Source organism: Pavona decussata, unplaced genomic scaffold, assembly GCF_977016875.1.
Source record: "Pavona decussata unplaced genomic scaffold, jaPavDecu1.1 SCAFFOLD_84, whole genome shotgun sequence".
Taxonomy (NCBI): domain Eukaryota; kingdom Metazoa; phylum Cnidaria; class Anthozoa; order Scleractinia; family Agariciidae; genus Pavona; species Pavona decussata.
The window spans coordinates 4617013-4639132 of NW_028145502.1; the positions used below are offsets into that span (position 1 = coordinate 4617013).

At 39.8% G+C, this 22120-nt stretch overlaps 2 protein-coding genes across 2 annotated transcripts in view; both read right to left on the minus strand.

Moving 5' to 3' along the window:
- Positions 1-22120, minus strand: part of LOC146475584 (uncharacterized) — an 873425-nt gene that overhangs the window by 142632 nt on the left and 708673 nt on the right. Inside the window, exons 11-14 of the mRNA XM_085116063.1 lie at positions 19175-19246; positions 17441-17512; positions 11646-11717; positions 10618-10689 (exon numbers count right to left, since the gene is read on the minus strand). Coding sequence (XP_084972189.1) covers positions 10618-10689; positions 11646-11717; positions 17441-17512; positions 19175-19246 — 288 coding nt within the window. The remainder of the gene's footprint in view (positions 1-10617; positions 10690-11645; positions 11718-17440; positions 17513-19174; positions 19247-22120) is intronic.
- LOC146475586 (uncharacterized) lies at positions 3372-4817 on the minus strand. Its single transcript, XM_085116046.1, has 2 exons — positions 4180-4817; positions 3372-4104 (listed from the first exon to the last, which is right to left on the minus strand). The coding sequence occupies exons 1-2, from the start codon at positions 4629-4631 to the stop codon at positions 3372-3374; spliced, it is 1185 nt and encodes a 394-aa protein (XP_084972172.1). The 5' UTR covers positions 4632-4817.

The following is a 22120-nucleotide window of genomic DNA, read 5'->3' on the forward strand; positions in this document are numbered from 1 at the left end:
ATATTACTGAACTCTTCGATGACTCCCATCGAGCACGCTTCTGTCTAACCAATCGACCCATGTTTTTCTTCGTTTCTTCGTCTCTGGACGTTCATCACCTTAAGAAGGTAAGTAGTCTAGGGCGCACCAGTTAGTCCCCCTTTTCGAGGGGGAATCTCATTTACTTGAAGGGGCATAAATTAACGCCGATGACGTCATGGCCTATTGTCTTGATCGCTCATTATAGGATGACGTCATATTTTATTTTAGCCTTACCAACAGGTTATGAACTGGTTTGACAGGTTGATCAATGATGTCATGCTCTATTTTTAACTTATGGCAGTCATGGTAGGGCTGTCCCTAAGTTGCTCCAATTTTCTCAAAAAGTTGCTCCAATTTTTCAAAAAAGTTGCTCAAAAGTTGACCCAAAATCCAAAAGTTTCTCAAAAGTTGCTTTCTATTTTTGGGTGTAAGAGATTGATTTACAACTCAAATAACGATTTAATTAATAAATTTCGCTTTACATAGATATCAATACATAATTATATTACACTGACTCATCAATATTGTAAGACTGAGTCTCTCTCAACCGCTGACCACTTTCGTCTGCTACCACAGGCAGCCCAGGGGACCGGTATTTTCACTGTGTTTTACGCAGAAATGGCCGAATCATACATAAAAGTTTAAATTAGAACTTTAATGGGTGGTTTTTAGACAAATTTTAGTTACAAATTGCCTTAAAAGGGCGAGAAAGTTATTCAAAAAGGAAAAAATGCTCGAAATCCGAAAAGTTGCTCGAAGGACTAAAAGTTGCTCCAAATCCGAAAAGTTGCTCAAAAGTTGCCGAGCAACTTCGGGACAGCTCTAAGTCATGGGCGGTATCACCGGTTTGACAGGTTTTTGAAGTTATTTTTGGATACATGACATCATATAGTATATTACATACATACTTTATTGTATAGCTCCCCTTGGGGGGTTTTTCTGTCATACATGAAAATAAAAATAATAATAACAATAATGAAAACTATTTACATTTGGATGATAATATAGAGAGAAAGAAAAAAAACGATGAATTAAAAAATTCTTAAAAAGTCTTTTTTTAAAAAAATCGCTAAGTTTTCCCGTGTTTCTGATATGCTTCAATAAATGATTGTAGATTTTTTTTTTGCTCCACCGAAGGTGAAAGCCCTTTGGCCTTTCGCAGGCCTACACTTTGGCAGTGTGAGGTCATTATTATTTTGCCTGCTGTTCCTTTGGTGACTTTTTGAACGGTGTTGAAATCATTCTCGAAGATAACCGGGAGTTAGCTTGTTCATTCATTTGTATACAGTAGTCTATTTTCATTGTCCGTAAGCGTATGAAAAAGCGATTACTGCCAAGCACATTATTCACGAATTGTGAGTTTCAGTAGTAATCATACATTTTCAGTGATTCTATTTTGGATGAATTTGATCGAGATTATGTGATTTTGTTGGTTATAACAGATGAAATCAGACATCAGACATCAGACGCGTGTTTCGATTCACGCACCGTTACTTAAGCTATTATGTTAATTAAGTTGAGCTTTGTCGGGGATTAAACAGTAAAAACAGTCTTTTGTTGTCTTTGTTTACCAGATTGCTCCGAATAAGAATATTTGGGGGCTTCACACTAGAGCTTGTAAGTATAATCTAAGTGCACTTGGAACCTACTTTGAGTGTGAAGGGGTAAAACCTACCAACTTGAACTTTACTTAGTGACCATGGAAACTTTCGCAGTTCAAAGAAGCCGAAGTACGCCGCCAAGTATGGCCAACACCACACTTGAGAACGTACTTGACCAATAGGGAAAGGGAAACCAATTGAAAGCCACGTGCTGCGGTGCCAGGACAGATAAACATTTTGCCGTGAACTAAAATCAATCCGAAAAAAATCAAAATGGATGGCTGGAGATACGCCAGGAGATACGCCGAGGACTCCATGGAACAGCTTTTTTTGTAAGTAAACATAAAAAAAGAAGGAAAAGCCGATACAAATAGTTAATCTCACGATCTCATTTAAATTTCATCTTTAGAGACGGCCTGAATCATCGATTTTCAGTTCATCCAGCAACAAATGCGGTTCTGCAAAACCAGCAACTTTTCCAACCTGGTCATTTATTTGCACAGCAACAACTCCTGCAACAAGTACAGTTTCCCGCACTGACTGGTACAAACACAACAGCCTCCGAATCATCCAAAGGAAAAGAAAAACAGAAAGAAAAACCCAAAGCTGCGGATTGGTCCGTGCAGGAGTCGAAACATCTTCTTCATGCGTGGGCTCCTCGGTTTGAAAGACTGAAAGGAGCCTCCAACAAAGCGCGTACTGCGATTTGGAACGAGATTTTCGAGGAATTCAAACGCAGCTGTGATGGAAGCGAACGTACTTTGCCACAAGTTAAGAAGAGACAGCAAAATTTAGAATATGAATTCAAGCAGCTAAAACTCAAGGCAAGCAAAACTGGCGAAGAAGGCCTGAATAAAATCAAGGAGAACTTTCCCTATTACAGTATTTTTGACCAAACTATGGGCTACCGTGACAGCGTAGATCCCGCCAAGATGGAAATTGAGAGTTCTTCTTTCATTCCAAAATCGTCTGTTGCCAGCAGTACTCCACAACTCATTTCTTCCAGTGCCGCAAGTGCCGCTAGCTCGGTAAACGAGGACAGGCCTTCAACAAGTGCTGGCGTGAAACGTGGCATAAACCAAGGGCATGGAAAGGAATCACGGAAGAAGAAACGAGGAAAAAGTGAAGAAGCTAAAGGCACAGATGACTGGAGTGCAGGGTTCAAAGAAATGTGGGAGAAAAGTCTCCAACTAGAAAATGAAAGGTTTGAAAAGTCAATGAAAATGTTCGAAGAGAACCAGAAGATGCAAATGGAACAAACAGCGTCTCTTTTATCCGGATTTAAAGATATAATGAAGGAATTGATGAAGAAATAGAGCCAATGAACGTTTGTTCCTGAACTGTTTACGTTTTTTCTGAGAATTTGTCATTTTAACTTTTCCGTTGTTTTCTAAATTCATCCTAAAATTAAGCTCCTGCTTATAAACGGACAGGACTGAGTTTCCGTCATTATAATTGCTCATCTGTTGACATTTGATAAGCCTCAACTTTTAATAAATTACTAGTATGCACTTTTCCTGCTTGTTCCAGTTTTAAACCATTTTCAGCAGTTGTTTCATAACACAAGTTGTAAAAGACGCGGAAACGCGGTCGTGGGGAAGGAAACCCAACAAAGTCAATGAATTAAACAACAAACAAATCAAACTTGTTTCTATTTTTGTTTTCATTTCCCTCCGAAAAAAGACAAACAATTTTTATGTTTTTACGGGATAACTCAGTTATTAGTAAATTCAACACACTCAAGTGATATTACAAGTTATCCCACACAAAGTTCTTTAGCGCTTCTCTTACTTCAGCACCTCCCTCCCGTAATGACCCTTCGTTTTCATCTTCGGAATCGCTGTCATCTGAATCGCTATCGCTGCAATCATACAAGTCACCGTGATCGACACAGATGTTATGTAAAACACATGCAGCAAGAACAGTTTTAGTGAGTGTTCTGGTTTGTTGCTCAACTTTCTTTAACAGCAACCGCCAGCGTCCCTTGAGCATGCCAAATGCTCTTTCAACAACAGACCTTGCAGCACTTAGCTTTTTGTTAAATTCACGTTCATCTGGTGTAAGATTCCCTCTATCAGGATACGGTTTGACAAGCCACTTCAAAAGTGGATAAGCGCTGTCTCCTATAATTAGAGGGGGGATTTCTGTACCACTGACAATTTTCTTTGGTGATGTTAAAATTTGTTCGTTTTCTCCTAAATCAAAGAGGCCACTTAATCTCAATACCCTGGCATCATGTATGCTTCCAGGATACCCGAAGCTAACATGAATGAATTTCAAACTACAGTTAACTATGGCCTGTAAATTAACACTGTAATGCTGCTTCCTATTGAAGTAGTCCTCATGGTTATCTGGAGGTGCGTTTATTTCGATGTGACAACCGTCTATGGCGCCAACTATTTGCGGAATCTTGTATTCCTCTTCAAACTCGCCCATCAGTTCCTTTAACTCTTGCCCCGTTAGTGGAAACTTGATAAACTGATCTTTTCGTCGTAAAAGGGAAAGTTCGAATTCGGAACAGATAGTTTTAGCAGTAGACATCCCAAGTCCAAATTGCAGTCCACAGCTTTTGAAGCTATCCACTGTTGCTAGCCTCCAGAGCCCTACGCCAACTCTTTCCTCGACGCTAACAGGTGAACGCATTCTTGTGTGCTGCTTCTGTAGGTCTCCGCGTACCAAATCACACAAAGCGTTGAACGTTGGACGAGTCACGCGGAAATGCATTTTCCAAAGTGGATCCATGTCGCGGTTAGCTAAAAGCAGTCTAAACCAATTTTGTGGACGAGGCCATGCCCAAACCCTGTGGCGATTTCTTTGCCGAAAACCACGTTGCTGAACCATTCTCGACAAATACAGAAGATGTCGCCTGTTTTTTTGTGTTGTCGCAAAGTTCTCGTAAACAATAAGGAACCTATGCATTTCTTGCAATGTTAAAGCTCTCTGGGTTAAAATTAAAGACAAAATAAAGAGTAAACAACATAAAACGTTTTTCCGTTGCAAAGGCTCCATGATTTCCCGGCGAGCAATCGCATTTCTGATTTTACCGCGAAAGATGATTGACAGCTTGTGCTTCAAGTGTATACTTTGTCACCAGGTGTGAAGCCAAGTTTTCTAAAGTGCGACTTGAGATTTTCAAGTGCACTTGAATCAAGTGCCTACTTGAAACTAACTTAGCTTGTAGTGTGAAGCCAACTATTATTACGGTTGATCGATTCCTGCCTGCTTAAATTAATTTGCATGTTATGTTTGGCGCGCACTGGAAAAATAAAACACGCTCAGAATTTACTGAAAATTCTTTATTTAAATCGTTCAACAATTCAAGTACAAAGCAAAGATCTTATGACAGCGTTAATCATCTTTATCCTCGTCATCGCTAGGGGGATAGAATGTCATTTTTGATGTCCTTTCAACCTTGTGTGTGATCGCTCCACAATCATAACATCGACGGAGAGATTCCTTGGCGTGCTTTCGTTCAAGAGGAATCTTGTGATCACATATAGGGCAAACTTTACAGTTATCTTCCCAAAAGCACTTAGGACATTTCATGACTACGGTATCATATCCATGTGAACTGTTGCAGTGTCGGCACGGATCATGAACTTTTGCCTGAGCTATCGTTGAATTTTCAACTGAGTCGCTACTATTCTCGGCCTCTTCTTCTTCCCAATCAATTTCCAGGCCGCTGTTATGAGACTCTTCAGATTGGCTATCTTCAGAACTGGTTTCCTCCTCTTCACTGCTGTCGGACAAGTTTTCATCATTAGCCTCATTACCTGATTCGTTTTCTTTATCCTGGTATCCTCTTTCTTTTTCTAACAAATCGCTTAGAGGTTTTTTTATTTTTGATCAGTCGCTTATTCACTCCGAGCTTTGCTAGTCCATCTAGGAAAGTATTGAGCGCACGGGGTTTGGCGACATCTTCGTTATGAGGGAGTAACACATACTCGACCAGCTCTGAGATGTTTGTTACTGGTTTTGCGCGCTGGTTTCGGAGTAACAGTCCACTAGGTGTCCAGAACAAGATATTTTTAGAAGCAGCCATACTATGCAATAGTTCAGAAGCGTGCTTTCTGGAAACGGCGTTGGAAAGGTTGTTCAATACATCTTTTATCCGGGGTTCTTCTTCGTCACTTTCCTCATCAGAGGTTGACTAATCTTCCATTTCACTTTCCTCCTCTTTATCCCAATCCATCTTTCTTTTCATATCGACCAGCACTCGTTAAAAGAGAGACACAAATGACCAACATTCAGAATCCACAGTCTCTTTTATAACATAAGATACCCCAAGCTACTAATTGCAGGGGTCAGTAATTCTTGTATAAACCCACTGCCCTCTTGCACAAGGATGCGTTTCTTTGTCTTGTAAGGAACATTTCGCTGAGCAAGATTTAGAAGAGCATCCTTATGCGAACGCAATATGGCCCTAACTTCTTCAGACACTGGTATGTTTTCTGTAAGTACATTATAAATAACTTGCAATAACGCATGCAACTGTTGTGGAGTAGCTGTTCTCAAGAGAAACTGACGCTGCTTGGAAGGGCAATCAGAAAGTAGCTGAAGGAAACCTCGGTTGTTCTTTACAACGCGAGACATGATCATGGAATGAGTTTAAGAAAGTAAGCTCCCCCTTTTATTGTGTGAGTGTGGGGGAAGTAATAGACTTGAGGAGAAGGAAAACACTAGAAATAAGGAGTAGGAGGGAAAACAACAGAATTGAGGAGGAGGAGGTGGAGGAGAAAGAGGGAAAACAATAGAAATGAGGAGGAGGAGGAGGAGGAAGAGGGGGAGTTGGAGGAGAGGATAGGGAGACAATAGGGGCTAATTCTATTTAAATGTGACACATTCGACGTTTTTTCAGTGCACGTTAAGTCTTCACTGAGTTGACATGAGTTGGTCCTGTCCTGGTTGTAAAAATAATTTTTCCAGGAAAGATAACATGCAAAGACACATGAGCCGGAAACACAGTGAATCGCCGAGTTTCACTCCCTTCAGAGCTATGCCGTTTTCTGAAGATAAGTGTCAGCGGTTTCAATTTGTACATCCATTTACTTGTATGTTTGCTGGCATGACCGGATCAGGAAAGACCGTCTGGGTAAAATCTTTGTTGCAACAGGCTCAAAGAGCAATCAACCTACCACCAGAGAGGACTGTTTGGTGTTATTCGCAATGGCAGCCCGCTTATCTAGAATTGATGGCAACAATGCCAAACATAGAATTTATCAGAGGCATTCCTTCCAATCTAGAGCATGACTCCTATTTTGACATCCGCCAACGTAACTTAATGGTGATCGATGATCAGATGGCTGATGCCGGTGAAGACAAGCGAATCGTCAACCTGTTTACAAGAGGATCCCATCATCGCAACCTAAGCATAATTTACATCGTGCAGAACTTATTTCATCAAGGAAAAGGCAGTCGAAGTATCAGCTTAAACAGTCACTACTTAGTCCTTTTCAAGAACCCCCGGGATAAACTTCAAGTGCTTACCCTGGCTAAGCAAATGTATCCCAGGCACACCGATTTCTTTATTAATCACTATGAGCAGGCTGTACAGAGGCACTTTGGTTATCTTCTAGTTGATCTTAAAACCACCACTCAAGATAACTGTAGATTGCGAACAAACGTTCTACCTAGCGAAGAACGATTTGATAACGTAGCGGTACCGGACAATATCTCGCAGGAACTACTACAGTACCTCAAACAACAGAACGTAATGACTCCCCCAGTAGTTCCAGTAATGCAGAAATTACAAGATTCAATGGATGGTCTTCTCTCACGATCAGACCTTGGAGATGACGAAAGAGCAAAGCATTACATGCAGCTGCAAAACAAGTATTTGACGTTTAAACAACACTTGAATTCCAGACTCAAAGAATCAAATCCACCCTACTCTGAAGAACAGAGACAAATTTCTAGCAATCTTATGCCAGATCAAGAACCAGTGACTGTACAGGCGGCCGCTGTCCAAACGCCCATGGTTAGACAGGCGACCGCTGCCCAAGAACCAACCGCAACACAAGCGACGCCCGTGGAAGCGTCACTTCCCTCGTCCATCTTAACACCCCCTCCCACAGTACCCTCACCTACACAGAAAAGAAAAAAACCACCTCGAATTCGGTTTAAAAACTATCTGGATGACGATGATCGTCCCTCAAGAAGATCCCGGCGAACTCACAGAAATCATCCATATAAGGCTTCTCAAGAGGATGAATTTTAATTAAATTGTGGCGCAATCACACACATGGATGAAAGGACATCAAAAATGACATTCTATCCGCCTAGCGATGACGAGGATAAAGATGATTAACGCTGTCATAAGATCTTTGCTTTGTACTTGAATTGTTGAACGATTTAAATAAAGAATTTTCAGTAAATTATGAGCGTGTTTTATTTTTCCAGTGCGCGCCAAACATAACATGCAAATTAATTTAAGCAGGCAGGAATCGATCACCCGTAATAATATTCTTATTCGGAGCAATCTGGTAAACAAAGACAACAAAAGACTGTTTTTACTGTTTAATCCCCGACAAAGCTCAACTTAATTAACATAATAGCTTAAGTAACGGTGCGTGAATCGAAACACGCGTCTGATGTCTGATGTCTGATTTCATCTGTTATAACCAACAAAATCACATAATCTCGATCAAATTCATCCAAAATAGAATCACTGAAAATGTATGATTACTACTGAAACTCACAATTCGCGAATAATGTGCTTGGCAGTAATCGCTTTTTCATACGTTTACGGACAATGAAAATAGACTACTGTATACAAATGAATGAACAAGCTAACTCCCGGTTATCTTCGAGAATGATTTCAACACCGTTCAAAAAGTCACCAAAGGAACAGCAGGCAAAATAATAATGACCTCACACTGCCAAAGTGTAGGCTTGCGAAAGGCCAAAGGGCTTTCACCTTCGGTGGAGCAAAAAAAAAATCTACAATCATTTACTGAAGCATATCAGAAACACGGGAAAACTTAGCGATTTTTTTAAAAAAAAAGACTTTTTAAAAATTTTTTAATTCATCGTTTTTGTTATTATCCTATTTTTTTCTTTCTCTCTATATTATCATCCAAATGTAAATAGTTTTCATTATTGTTATTATTATTTTTATTTTCATATATGACAGAAAACCCCCCCAAGGGGAGCTATACAATAAAGTATGTATGTAGTATACTATATGATGTCATGTATCCAAAAATAACTTCAAAAACCTGTCAAACCGGTAATACCGCCCATGACTGCCATAAGTTAAAAATAGAGCATGACATCATTGATCAACCTGTCAAACCAGTTCATAACCTGTTGGTAAGGCTAAAATAAAATATGACGTCATCCTATAATGAGCGATCAAGACAATAGGCCATGACGTCATCGGCGTTAATTTATGCCCCCTCAAGTAAATGAGATTCCCCCTCGAAAAGGGGGACTAACTGGTGCGCCCTAGACTACTAAGGTATCGTACGGAACACCACGGGAATAGTGATCTCAAATCACCTGGTAACAGCGTCATTATTGCCAAATGGCAGCCATCTTGGTTTTCAGAATTTGTCGAAATTCATCAGGAAAGCCCCGAAATTGAGTGAAAACTAATCAGAATCATTAAAGAAACACTAATTTTATCAAAAAAAAAAAAAAAACAAAGTTGCATGAAAAAAGTATCTTTTCTTCATTTTAAAAAAGAGGTTGCTCATTTTCTGAAAAATTTGGTCACCATGGCAGCATCAAAATCAATAAACAGTAGACGACCACATAAACTTTTTCTAGTTAAATTTCTGAAAGCCTCCTGAAGTTTCATGGCGTTTCCGCGAATATTAAAAAACGTTATTCAGGAGTTAGTTTGTAAGGAACTGCGAAAGGTCTGTTTCTTTACCCCGTCACACTTAGTGACAAATTTGACTAAATCAAAATCACCAAGGAGAGTTCCTCCCCTCCATCTACATACGGTTAATCTAACTTTCTAAAAGAAACAAGTGGAGTGTGCATGATGTTGTCGTGCTCTCAAGGTGACGACAGCAGCCACCAGACCCATGCTCCTTAAAACTCGGTCGTGTAAGAAAATGGTAATGATTTAAGGCGATTTTCCGTATTTCAACATGGCACAAAATAGCGACGTTTTCGCCAAATCAAAAAAGAACTACTTTCGCAGAGTTTGCTACCAAAGCATGGGAGCTTTTGTGGGAGAAAAAAATGGGGAGGAGGGGTTAAGGCGCGCATTAATTGAGTGAGCTCAGCATATTGTTAGTATCAATGGAGGCTGCCTGAAGTAGACTTTTTGTTAGTGGAAACTTGCAAGTAAAGAAAGACTACACATTACTTCCATGTGTTTTATTTCAGCAAGTCATTCTTCAACCTTCGTTTAATAATATTGCCAAGACAATTTTTTTTGAAGTATTTAAGCAACACTCCTTAAATAAATATCCCTTATTCACATAAGACGTTATTAAAGTTTTACAAAAAAAGGCATGTTCTTGGCTAGCAGAATAAATTTTTAGATAGTGACAATCGAATGAAGATTACTGCATCCAAATACAACAAGAAACCAGCATTAAGAAACTTACTTCTCCACCAAGTTTACAAAAATATCCGCTAAATACATTACGCCGATTAAAACCCTTTGTTCTGCAGACATGAAGGCCTTGGAAGATTAAATTTTCAAAAATTTTATTAACAATGTATACTTAGAGAAGAAAGAGAAATGCAGTCGCCCAATAGTCAATGTAGTAGTAAGAAGTTAGTGAATGGTTGTCTTTGTGTTGTCGGTGGATTTGTCCAAGGGCGAGTTGTATTTATAAACTGTATTAATGAAGACCTAGGTGAACCTGTTTTTAACAGAGTTAATGCATTTTTAAACTGACCTGTAATAATAAGCTCCCTAATTTTCAATTTCTTATCGTCGAGCAATTTGTATGCGAGAGTTGTCACAATGTAACGTGAGATTAAAATCCTAGTTCTAGTAATATATACTTCAAACATACAAGTCATATCTTACCTGGTGCTTGACTCGGTGTCAGAGACGCTGGTCTGTTTGTGGTCGGCAGGTTTGTCGACGGAGTCAATGTGGCTATTAAGAATAAATTTAAAGAGGAAATAAATAGAGACAACTTGTAAGCCAGTTTATCAATGTGGTGCACTTCAAGGTGGTGTAACAGTAACGACACTTTTATGGGGGATCTCCCCTGAAACGCTTAGTAGAGATTGCTGAGTTCTCCTGCACCTAAATATCTACCTAATGTAACAGTACTGTGCTAACAATGCTGGGTGAACAAAACTCCGGTTCTGGGGTCAGCAAAAAGGGAACTTCCAAACTGATCCATGTTGCCTGTCAGAACATTGCCTGATATTTCATTGCAGATGGTCGCGCAATTTGAATGTTGCAGTTGTTGACAGGTATAAATGTTTTATAATCCTCAGTATCAGGAACAATCGGGGCGATCAGTCAAAGGTTGGATAATTATTTCCTATAAATGTATCCAAAACTCATCGAGGGACTCTCAATAACCAGTGCATTCTTTTTAATATTTTCCAGTAGTTCCAATTATTTTGAAAGGAGAACGAACACTCTCTGCGAATGTATTTAAGTTTTCCAAACATTTGTGAGGTTAGGCTCTTTTGCCAGACCCTGTTCGCGAAATGAGCCTACGCTTATCCCCGAGGAGACAGTTGGACGCGTGACCTTGGCTTAACAATGATAAGGTCACGCGTCCAACCGTCAATGTAGTAGTAGGAAGATAGTGAATGGTGGTCTTTGTGTTGTCTGTTGGTTTGTCCAAGGAGACATTATAATGTTTTTCGTTAAGAGGTGTGTTTTAAACTACATTAATTAAGACCCAAGTGAACCTGCTCTTCACCGAAATGCGGGCACATTTTTAAACTGAACTGTAATGGTTAGCTTCCTTAAATCTTTAATTATTCATCGTCGCGCAGTTTTTATGTGAAAGTCGTCGACAAATGTAACGTTACATTTTGAAAACCTAAATCTAGTAATATATACTTCAAAAAATACAAGTCAAATCTTACCTGTTGCTGGACTTGGTGTCGGGGCCGCTGGTCTGTTTGCAGTTGGTGCGTTTGTCCACGGAGTCAAAGTAGCTATTAAGAATCAATTTAGAAAGACAATAAATAGGGACATCTTGTAAATAAGTTTGTCAACGTGGTGTACTTTCAAACTTATTCATGATAACTGTCAGAAAACCGCCTGAATATAATTGTGGATCAACGGCAACTTTCTGAGAGTCTGTTGAAAACTTCCAAACATTTTAATTTGTGACCCGACGGAGCAACGGAAATCTACCTACATTCCTGTACAAAATATATTCATTTAAATATAAGAAACTTATATTTGAACTGCGGGTGAAAGATTAAATAGAAGAAAAATCCTCGCAGTTTTTTACGCAATATAAGCAGTTGCGTTAATTTATTCACGTTTCACGTGTATATCACGAACTCACAATTTGACCAGCTCCCGGTTGGCTTGATAGCTCAGTTGGTAGAGCACTGCACCGGCATCGCAGTGGTCATGGGTTCAAATCCTGTTCAAGCATGAATTCTTTCAGGCTTTTTTTTTTTTTGCAACTGCATAGGTTACTTAAATAACTGCGAGGATCTTTCTTCTGTTTAAGTAATACTATAACAATAACATTATAACCTCGAGATTTCTATCGCGTGATAGCTGATGAAGGCGCAGCCCAAATCAGCTATCACGCGATAGAAATCGAATTGTTTTATTATAAATCTACTAGTCGCGCAAAACTAAACAAGTAAATTATTTATATCCTCATCGCAGACACTTCGGAAATGCGATGGAGTGGCCGCCACTTTGTTGTTAACCGCTACTCACTATCTAACAAAGAATAGAAGGGGCGTAGCGTAGCCATTCAGAGAATGGCATTCGTGATACAACGCTAGCAAATTTATACTTATAAGTAATATTACTGCTAACATTTATGTCAGTACTGTAACGTAATATTGTAAGTAAGCTTATTGTAACAAAACTAGCGTAAGTCTTGAAGTGAAGTTTTCTTTAACGTTGTATTGCACACCTTGTTAAAAAAAAAGGTATAAAAAAGTGTCCGACGAACTCTTGAACGTGTCTCCGTCGCCTTTTAGGACTGAATTCCGTTTCGACTAGAGATTCAGGCGCAGACTGTCCACCGTCTTTACCATGTAGAAAATCGTGTTAGTGCTAACGGGACATAATCTTCAGGACTCGCTGACTGATAAGTTAAAGGTCGCTTACCAGGGCTTCTGCACCAGTGAAGGCTGTTATCAGCTCTTCGTTCGTTACAGCAGCGTTCCCTAAAATCCCATATAAAGCTCGTTTGGACGCTTTGATCATAGACCCGTGTGCACTGCCAAAGTGCGGAGGCAAAGGGCACAAAACGGGATTGACATGCCATGGTGGTTACTCTAATTTTGTCTTCGTCTAACTTTTCTACAACAAGTTCTTCCAGTTCTCGATTTTCTCCCACGAAATTAGTCCCATTATCTGAAATCATTTTTTTCGGCAATCCTCTGCGATTCGCTATCCTATAAAATGGGTTAAGGAAGGAATCGTTGTCCAGTGCAATTGCCATTTTCAAATGTACAGTTCTGGTGGTTATACATTTAAACGGAGAAAGTTATACCTTAGCTATTTGTTGTCCTCTGCCCTGGACTGTTATAAAAGACCCTTCAAATCTACAGGCGTACGAGCGAACGCAAGAAGTAGAGTCTTAAGCCTTATTTTTGTGAGAGGCGCCGCGATTTGTTGCGATGGTTTGGCTTTTTTTCTTACGGTATTCATAGAGGTAAGCTTCACAATCTCGGATTTCTTTTTCCTTCAGCATAAGCCAAAAACGCGACTGGACAACATTACCAATGTTTGGTTAGTTCCTGAGATGTGATTCCCTTTTTCCATGATAATGTCTCATGATCAGCATGACTACCCAGTTCTTTCTCGGTAAGATAATAGGGTACTTAACGTTATGTGGTAAATACTCAGCATTCTCTAGACGACCTCCAGATCTCATCAATCCATCTTCATCAATTCTTGGTTTCAGGACCAGCAATTTGCTACCACATGGAAGTGTTTTATCACTTGTCAATGACGAGTACTCTTCTCCAAACGATTCCGCTTGTGCTGACTTCATTACTTGAATTTGGGCGTCCTTGATGTCGTTGGTAGTCAGCCCACGTATAATACGAGGTAACTCAGACAATTGTTTACGAAGCGATAAACCCAGGCAAGTGTTCTGATGAGTCTAATCCAGGTAGAAAAGCGTCTCGTTTCAAGCCGGCCCTACGTAGCGATTTTTTGGATAGCCAACATCGTTGTCCCTCTAGTGCTGCAGTCAGCTTGTAGGCGTTCTTGTTTCCTTTTTTCTTTTTCGTTGCTGTTCCTGATTCGATCTACAGCCCATTCAGGTTTTTTCCTCTCCAAATAAAAAGTTCCTTCCAAACAGGTGTTCTTGCTAGCTAGCTCCTCTACTGTTGAGGACTTGTGTGAGACTGTATTTTTCCAATTCTGTTTACGACAAAACGGCTTAAATGTCCTGCTTCGCCGACCAAAACGTGATTTCGCGAGTTGCAATCTTCAATGCTTTCGATATCGATAAACTTATGTTTTTTTTTTTTTTTTTAAACCACTCAATTAAATTCATATTCATCTGATACTTTGGTTTCGTCGAGCGCTCTCTATAAAACTTGATTATACTGCCTGTCTTCTGGTGCAAGACTGACGAGGAGATATACCTCTGCTTTGTCACCACTAATGTTATTGCTTCCTTTTGGAACCGTAGCAAAAGGCTGAAAAGCTCTCGTTGCAACTTAGGTCCCTATGGTAGGGGCATATATTTTTAATAATTGTATGTGAACTCCGGTTTTAGTCCTTTTATCCCTTTTCAAATGGATGATTTCTCGATTTCTCATATAGCTTTTTAAGATCTCCTTTTTTATGTTTAAACAGGACTCATTTTGATAGCAGCTTTTATAACTGAAATGGTCATCCTGCATAAATATATTATTATTATTATTATTATTATTATTATTATTTTTATTATTATTATTATGGTGTATTACATCGCTCAAAGAGATCACATCGCACTTGGCACGAATCAGAAACAACGTTCATCATCGCTGTTGCTTTGTCAGGCCTTATAGAGTGTTTTCACATGACGTCACGGCGGCCATGTTGGTGTCCCAAAACAAACAAATGGCGGCCATGTCCCAAACTAAACCTCTGGGAATTGAACTCTATTTTTATGTAAACACTTTCTTTTGTTTCAGTAAACCAATATGGCCGGTAGCACGTGAATGAACACACTCTGTAAAAGGAAAGTGTGGTAGGTAACCGGACTCAATTGGCTTTTTCTCTGTTTTTGGGCTCCTCCTTACGCAACCTTCTTTCTGGCTCCTTTAGAATTCGTTTCTCTGTACTTCTCAAACCATCTCAGGGCTGCCTCGTAGTCGGTCCAGTAACTGTGACAGGTCGTCTTTCCAAGTGACTGCGACCGCTCTCAATTTTGATTGATCGGTCAAGTCTCTTAAGCGCGGATTTCTCATTCGGATGAAGAGTCTCAATGCTGTGACTCAGCATTTTCTTCTCAAAGAACTTTGGGAGTTTCCAATCAGGTTGCTGCTCTTATTGTCAACACGTATAAAATATGTGTGAGCGAAACTTGTTCGATAGCTTCCTTGATTCTATTTGGATCGCCGATACATGTCCATCCGAGGACCGTTAACCATGCCACTTTTTTTTTTTTTTTTGGCTTTTCACTAACATACCTCACCGATTGATACCGATGAAAATATCAACGATTGGGCGTGGTCCAAGGTAAAGGAATACCCTTTAGATGCTCCCACTTCTTTGCGTATTTAGCCCAGTTGATTAATCCAATGGTCCCTGTAACGTATTCTGCGGTAACAGCTGTTATCTTTATATCTATCTTTCCATCTAAGCTTTCAAGATTTAGTTCGAAGATTTTTGTCTCGAAGCTGACGGTCTGACCATTTAGAACGTTAACGGTTACACTAATGTTCTCTCCTTGAAGTCCTAATTCAGCTGCTACATCACTGTTGATGTATGTCTTACTACTAGCGTCGTCCAGTGGCGCATTAACGACCACTGTCCTCGTTTTTTTTTTTTTTTTTTTTTTTCTCTCCTTGTGCCAATTTTGATTACTACTGTTACTTTCCTCAGTGCAACATATTCACCGTGCATGTGCATTACTGTTGTGTGCGATCTCTCCTGTAGGACCTTTATAGTATCTCTAACTGGAGCTACTTTAGTTTCATTCCAATGTACGTTTTGGGGCTGACGATTGTAGCTGTCACTCCTATTTCTGTTCCTTGCAATCTCCGGCCTCTCCTTTCTTTGACAATGTAGGACGCCGGTTGTGCATCCCTTCAAACCACAAGATCGGGACTGCGGGAACGATATTCTGTGGTGGGTCTCTCCTAGGCATCTATAGCAAAAACGTCGTTGCGCCGCTTTCCGCCACCTTTTTTCAACGGTTATACTTTAAAACTCGTCGCACCAAATGGGTGTTTATTTCCACTTACGTTGACTCTACGGCGGCTCTTACTAGGCCACTGGTTTGGATTACCTGCGAGTGATCTGATCTGGCCAAGAAAACGTCTGATTTCTCTTCGGGATACTGGAAATGCTCCATATCTCTCGAAGCGTCTCAACTGGTGCTGTCTGGACTTCTGCTTCTTGTATAACCCATTCTCGTAATCTTCCTACGCATGTTGTTTCTTGTGTTCAAAAATCCGTCGATGGTACTATGCTAGCATTGACTATGTCATCTTCCTCTGCAGCTTATCATAGAGCGATCCATTGCCCAACTCCTTATGTCGGCCAGCCTCTTTAAGGTTGATAACTTCGATGTCTTGGATATCAGCGAACTTCTCTGTATCTTTGGTGTTACCGACACGGATTGGCTTAAAATCTCCAAGTTCCTCCAAATAGAGTGCGATCTGTCCTCTTCTTCCTCCATACTTGTAGAGGTAAGCAGAGGTGGGATGATCCAAATTCTCAATAACCCTTATCGCTTCGCCCGATAAGTACTGTCCGGGCTACATTAGCTTGCGTTCGGGTACCGCTGTTGCTTTGTCGATTCGGGCTTGAAAAAACTGGGCGCTGATGCTTTGCTTAGTGGACCCTCAAGCTGTGGTCAGCGCCTGACGGTATTTTTCGAGTCTTCTTGTCGTGTAATTCTGCTTCTAGGCCGAGCTCCTCGCTGATCTCTCTCTTCAGGGCTAAATGGGTTTCTTTGGCTTTTTCCTTAGCGATCCTTTATGCCGGTTTATCTTTTCTCACGCACTCTTATTTTTCGGGCAAGTTTTTCTTCGACCCTTTCCTTCTCAAGCCTCAATGGCAAGCTATTCACTAAAACCCTTAGCTGCTAATCTCTCAGCGCGCTCTCGAGCCTGTCGCTCTTCGACGTGTAAGCCTTCACATCTCTGGGAAGCACAAAATACGATACTAGATGATTCGCTGGTATTCTGCAAAATGTGAAGATTTTTGTCGACAAAAATGGGGCGGTAGGTAAAACGAGCTTCGCAAATTGTTACTATCAATTGGGGCTGGAATATACAGTTTATGACAATCTACAGTATATACAGTTTATGACAACTACATTAATGGAGACCTAGGTAAGCCTGTTTTTAACTGAATTGGTCAATTTTTAAACTGACCGGTAATGGTAAGCTCCCTTAAATCTTCAATTCCTCATCGTCGCACAATTTGTATGCTAAAGTTGTCGACAAGTCTAACGTATGATTGAAAACCTTATTCCAGTAATATATACTTCAAAAACACAATCATTTATTACCTTGTGCTGGACTCGGTGTCGGGGACGCTGGTCTGTTTGTGATTGTTGGGTTTGACGACGGAGTCACATTGACTGTTGAGAATGAAATTAAAAGCGAAGTAAATAGAGACATCTCGTAAACTAGTTTGTCAAGGTGGTGCACTTGCAAATTTATCTAAAAACTGCCTGGTATTTAATTGCGGATCGATGGGAAATTAGAATGTGGCAGTTTTTGACAAGTACGAACGAATGTTTTATAACTCTCAGTATCAGGAACAATCAGGGGCGATCAGTCAAACATTGGCTAGTTTTTTCTCTACATGTATCCAGAGGTCATGGAGGACCTCTGAACAACCAGCACATTTTTATTATATTTTCAACTAGTTCCATTTGTTTTCAAAGGAGATTGCGCACTCTGAGAATCTGTTGAGGTTCTCCAATCATTTGTGAGCTAACGATTCGATAACCACCCGCTGTTCGTGAAATGAGCACACGCTCATCTCCGAAGAGATAGTTGGACACGTAACTTTGGCACTGTTGATTCCCAATGAGAAACGTGTCTGCCTAAATCTCCCAGGCAACATAAATTACGTAAATTTGCTTTGAGAAAGTTATGGTGAAGTGGATAGTTTGCGATCGTGTTATTGAGAAGTTTAAGATTTAAAATCTCAAAGCTGTGCAACGGGGATCGTTGAAAAAGTTGGTTATCATGCAAGATGTATTCGTTATTGAAAGAACTCGATTGGGAAAGTCTCTAATTTTCCAAGCTGCGCCGATGGTTTTTGATGCCGTGAAACGGTCGAACTTTTAATCCATAGCTGTGGTTTATTTTGCCCTTGATGTCGCTGACACAGGGTTCAGTCGAATTTTTGAAATCTACAGAGGTCGCCGCCGAATAATCCGAGCCGATAAACCAATTACCAAATGCCACAGTGCTAGCGTACGCAATGGGATAGAAAAGCTAATCCAAATGGCTCAAAATGATAGGGATAAAACTCTTGAAGACATGCTTGTAAAACCAAAATTTAAACGTTTTATCAATACAATGGACACAGCATGAGTCGCGTAGGTCTATCCGGTACTATCCGGTAAAACAAAGAAGAAAAAGAAATACAGTCAACTACTAGTCAATTTCGTTGTAAGAAAATATTGAATCGTGTTCTTTGTGTTGTCTGTTGGTTTGTCCAAGGAAGAATTGTAATGTTTCTTCTTAAAAAGTGTCTTTTAAACTACATAATGGAGAACCTGTTTTTCATCGAAATGGTACATTTTTGAAACTGAACTGTAATGGCTGGCTCCCTTAAATCTTCAATTCAGTATCGACTCAATACGTCGCTCCGATTAAAATACTTTGTTCCACAGACATGAAGACGTTGGTAGTTACATTAAATTTAAAAAAATATATATTACCAATGTATACTAAGAGAAGAAAAAGAAACACAGTCACCAAGTAGCCAACACAGTAGTAAGAAGATGATGAATTGTGGTCTTTGTGTTGTCGGTGGTTTGTCTAAGCAGGCATTATAATGTTTCTTGTTAAGAAGTGTGTTATAAAATGCATTAATGGATACCTAGGCAAACCTGCTTTTCACTGAATTGGTCCATTTTTAAAGTAACTGGTGATGGTAAGCTCTCTTAAATCTTCAATTCCTCACCGTCGCGCAATTTGTATGCTAAAGTTGTCGACAAGTGTAATGTTAAATTGTAAACCATATTTCAGTAATATATACCTCAAACATACAAGTCATATATTACCTGTTGCTGGACTCGGTGTCGGAGACGCTGCTTTGTTTGTGGTTGGTGTGGTTGTCCACGGAGTCACGTTGGCTATTAAGAATCAAATTAAAAACGAAATAAATAGAGAAATCTTGTAAACCAGTTTGTCAAAGTGGTGCACTTGCAAACTTATCCACGATGCTTGTCAGAAAACCGCCTGGTTTTCTATTGCGGATCGACGGGAAATTTAAATGTGGTAGTTTTTGACAAATACAAACAGATGTTTTATAATCCTCAGTATCAGGAACAATCAGCGGCGATCAGTCAAACATTGGCTAGGTATTTTCTCTACATGTATCTAAATGTCATAGAGGGCCTCTCAATAACCGGCAAATTTTTATTATATTTTCAAGTAGTTCCATTTATTTTAAAAGAAGAACGCTCACTTTCTGAGAATCTGTTAAAGTTCTTTAAACATTTGTGAGCTTAGGATTGATTACTAGCTGCTGTTCGCGAAATGAGTGCACGCTCATCCCCGAAGAGACAGTTGGACGCGTCACCTTGGCATTGTTAATTTCAACCTATGAGAAACGTGTTTGCCTGAATCGACCAGGCAACTTAAATTACATAAATTAGCTTTAAGAGGGTTATGGCGAATTAAGTGGATAGTATTCGATCGTGTTATTGAGAAGTTTAAGATTCAAAATCTTAAAGCTGTGCAATGGAAATTGTTGAAAAAGCTGGCTAACATGCAAGATGCATTCGTTATATTATTTTACTGACACGATCGGGAAAGTCTCTAATTTTCCAAGCTGCGCCGATGGTTTTTGATGTCGTGAAACGGTAGAACTTACAATCCATAGCTGTCGTAATTTCGCTTTTGATGTCGCTGACAAAGGATCAAGTTGAATTTTTTTAAAACTACAAGGGTCACCGATGAAAAATCCAAGCCGATAAACCAATTAGCAAATGCCACAGCGCATGCGTACAAAATGGAATCGAGAAGTTAATTCAAATGGCTCATAATGATGAGAAAATCTCTTTTAGCATATTAATAGAAACTACATTAATGGAGAAATTATTTTTCATCGAAATGGTACTTTTTTAGAACTGAACTGTAATGGCTTGCTCCCTTAAAATTCGTTAAAATTTCAAAGTATTCATCGTCGCGCAGTTTCCATTTGAAAGTTGTCGGCAAATGTAACATTACATTTTGAAAACCAAAATTTAGTAAGTATATACTTCAAAAAATACAAGTCATATATTACCTGTTGCCGGAATCGGTGTCTTAGACGCTGATCTGTTTGTGGTTGGTGGGTCTGTCCGTGGAGTCAAAGTAGCTGTTAAGAATCAATTAAGAAACACAATAAATAGAGACATCTTGTAAACCAGTTTTTCAAGGTGGTGTACTTGCAAACTTATCCATGATACCTGTCAGAAAACTGCCTGTATTTAATAATGGATCAACGGCACCTTTCCGAGAATCTGAAGACTTCCAAATAATTGTGACCCGAGGGAGCGACCTACATTTTTGTAGAATAATATTAATATAAATACATAAAACATATATTTGACCTGCGGGTGGAAGATGAAACAGAAGAAAGATCTTAGCAGTTTTTCGTTTTAAGCCGCTGCTTAGCATTGTTTTTGATAGCTAACACAGTTGTTCCTCTATTGCTGCAGTCAGCTTGTAGGCGTGCTTGTTTCCTGACCTCTTTCGTTGCTGTTTCATGATATGATCTACTGCCCATTCAGATTTTTTTCTCCAAATACAAAGGTCCTTCCCACAATTTGTCCTTACTAGCTAACTCCTCTACTGATAAGCCTCTTGTTATATGATCAGCTGAGTTCTCTTCAGTTAAAAATATCTTCACTGTTGAGGACTTGTGTGAGACCGTATTTCTCCAATTCCAAATGGCTTATATTTCCTGCTTCGGAGATGAATCTACCATAACACTTTCATGACATCCGACCAAAACGTTATTTCGCGAGTTGCAATCTTCAATGCTTTCGATATTGATATACTTAGTCTTAATCCGAGAATTGCGCCCCTCAGCCTCAAACGAGGGATTCGTGTGGCTGTAAGGGGTGCAACTCTTGACTTGGCAGCCACTAGGTGGACCGAAAAAGTTCCATCGCTGTGCTCATATTTTTAATACACTACCGCTCCATACGCAACTACGAATACCTGAGGGCTCGCGGACTTCAAATTTCTGTCCACGGGCTGAAAACATCGCGATCTTAATTTTTACTAAATGCTTTGGTTCATTGTTGAACCACCGCCTAGCCTTCTTTTCCTGTTACAACTGAAGCGACTTCTCACTAGTCAATGCCCGTGGTCCAGATTTCTTGGAACGAAGCCTTTGCTCGAAAGGTATATGGCGTCCAAAATCCGAAAGTGTCGCAAAATTAGGTTATTCTTCTCAGGAAGGTTGCGCTTTATTAGGTCTAACATCTGTACACATCTCGAGGTGGATGCAATCGGCAGATGAACATGTTTTCCCTCTCTACCCATAGTACTCCGCGCGTCTTAACAGAGGGCAGCTCCCCCATTATCTAGATCTACTTTCCAATGCTGGTATCTCCCACAACAATTCTCCTGAGTTAGACAGCCATTTACATGCGTGCATACCAGCATTCTTCCACTGCGTCGAAAGTATTTTGCACAAGTCTATCGCAATCTTATCATCTGGAACTGAATTCATGCTATCGTCCATATATGTTGGGAGATAGTTGGAGATAATATTGCCAGAGATATTATTGTTACCGTAACCAGTGGGAAATTTTATTGATACTTCTTCGCATGTTCTTGTACGACAAACAGCGGTTGAAACTACGACGAATTTTTTCCGAATGCCACTCATTTGAATTCAATTTCATCTGGTACCTTGGTTTGGTCGAGCGCTCTCCATAAAAGTCCATTATACTGGATATCTTCTGGTTTAAGACTTGTGCAGAGATACATCTCTGCTATGCCACAGACTA

Bases quoted from the DNA above. Each gene is read 5' to 3' on its own strand.
- LOC146475586 (XM_085116046.1), bottom strand. From the start codon at position 4,631: ATGGAGCCTTTGCAACGGAAAAACGTTTTATGTTGTTTACTCTTTATT. The intron at 4,105-4,179 runs GCAATTTGGACT...ACGACGAAAAGA, and splicing joins AGCTTCAAAAGCTGTGGACT to TCAGTTTATCAAGTTTCCAC.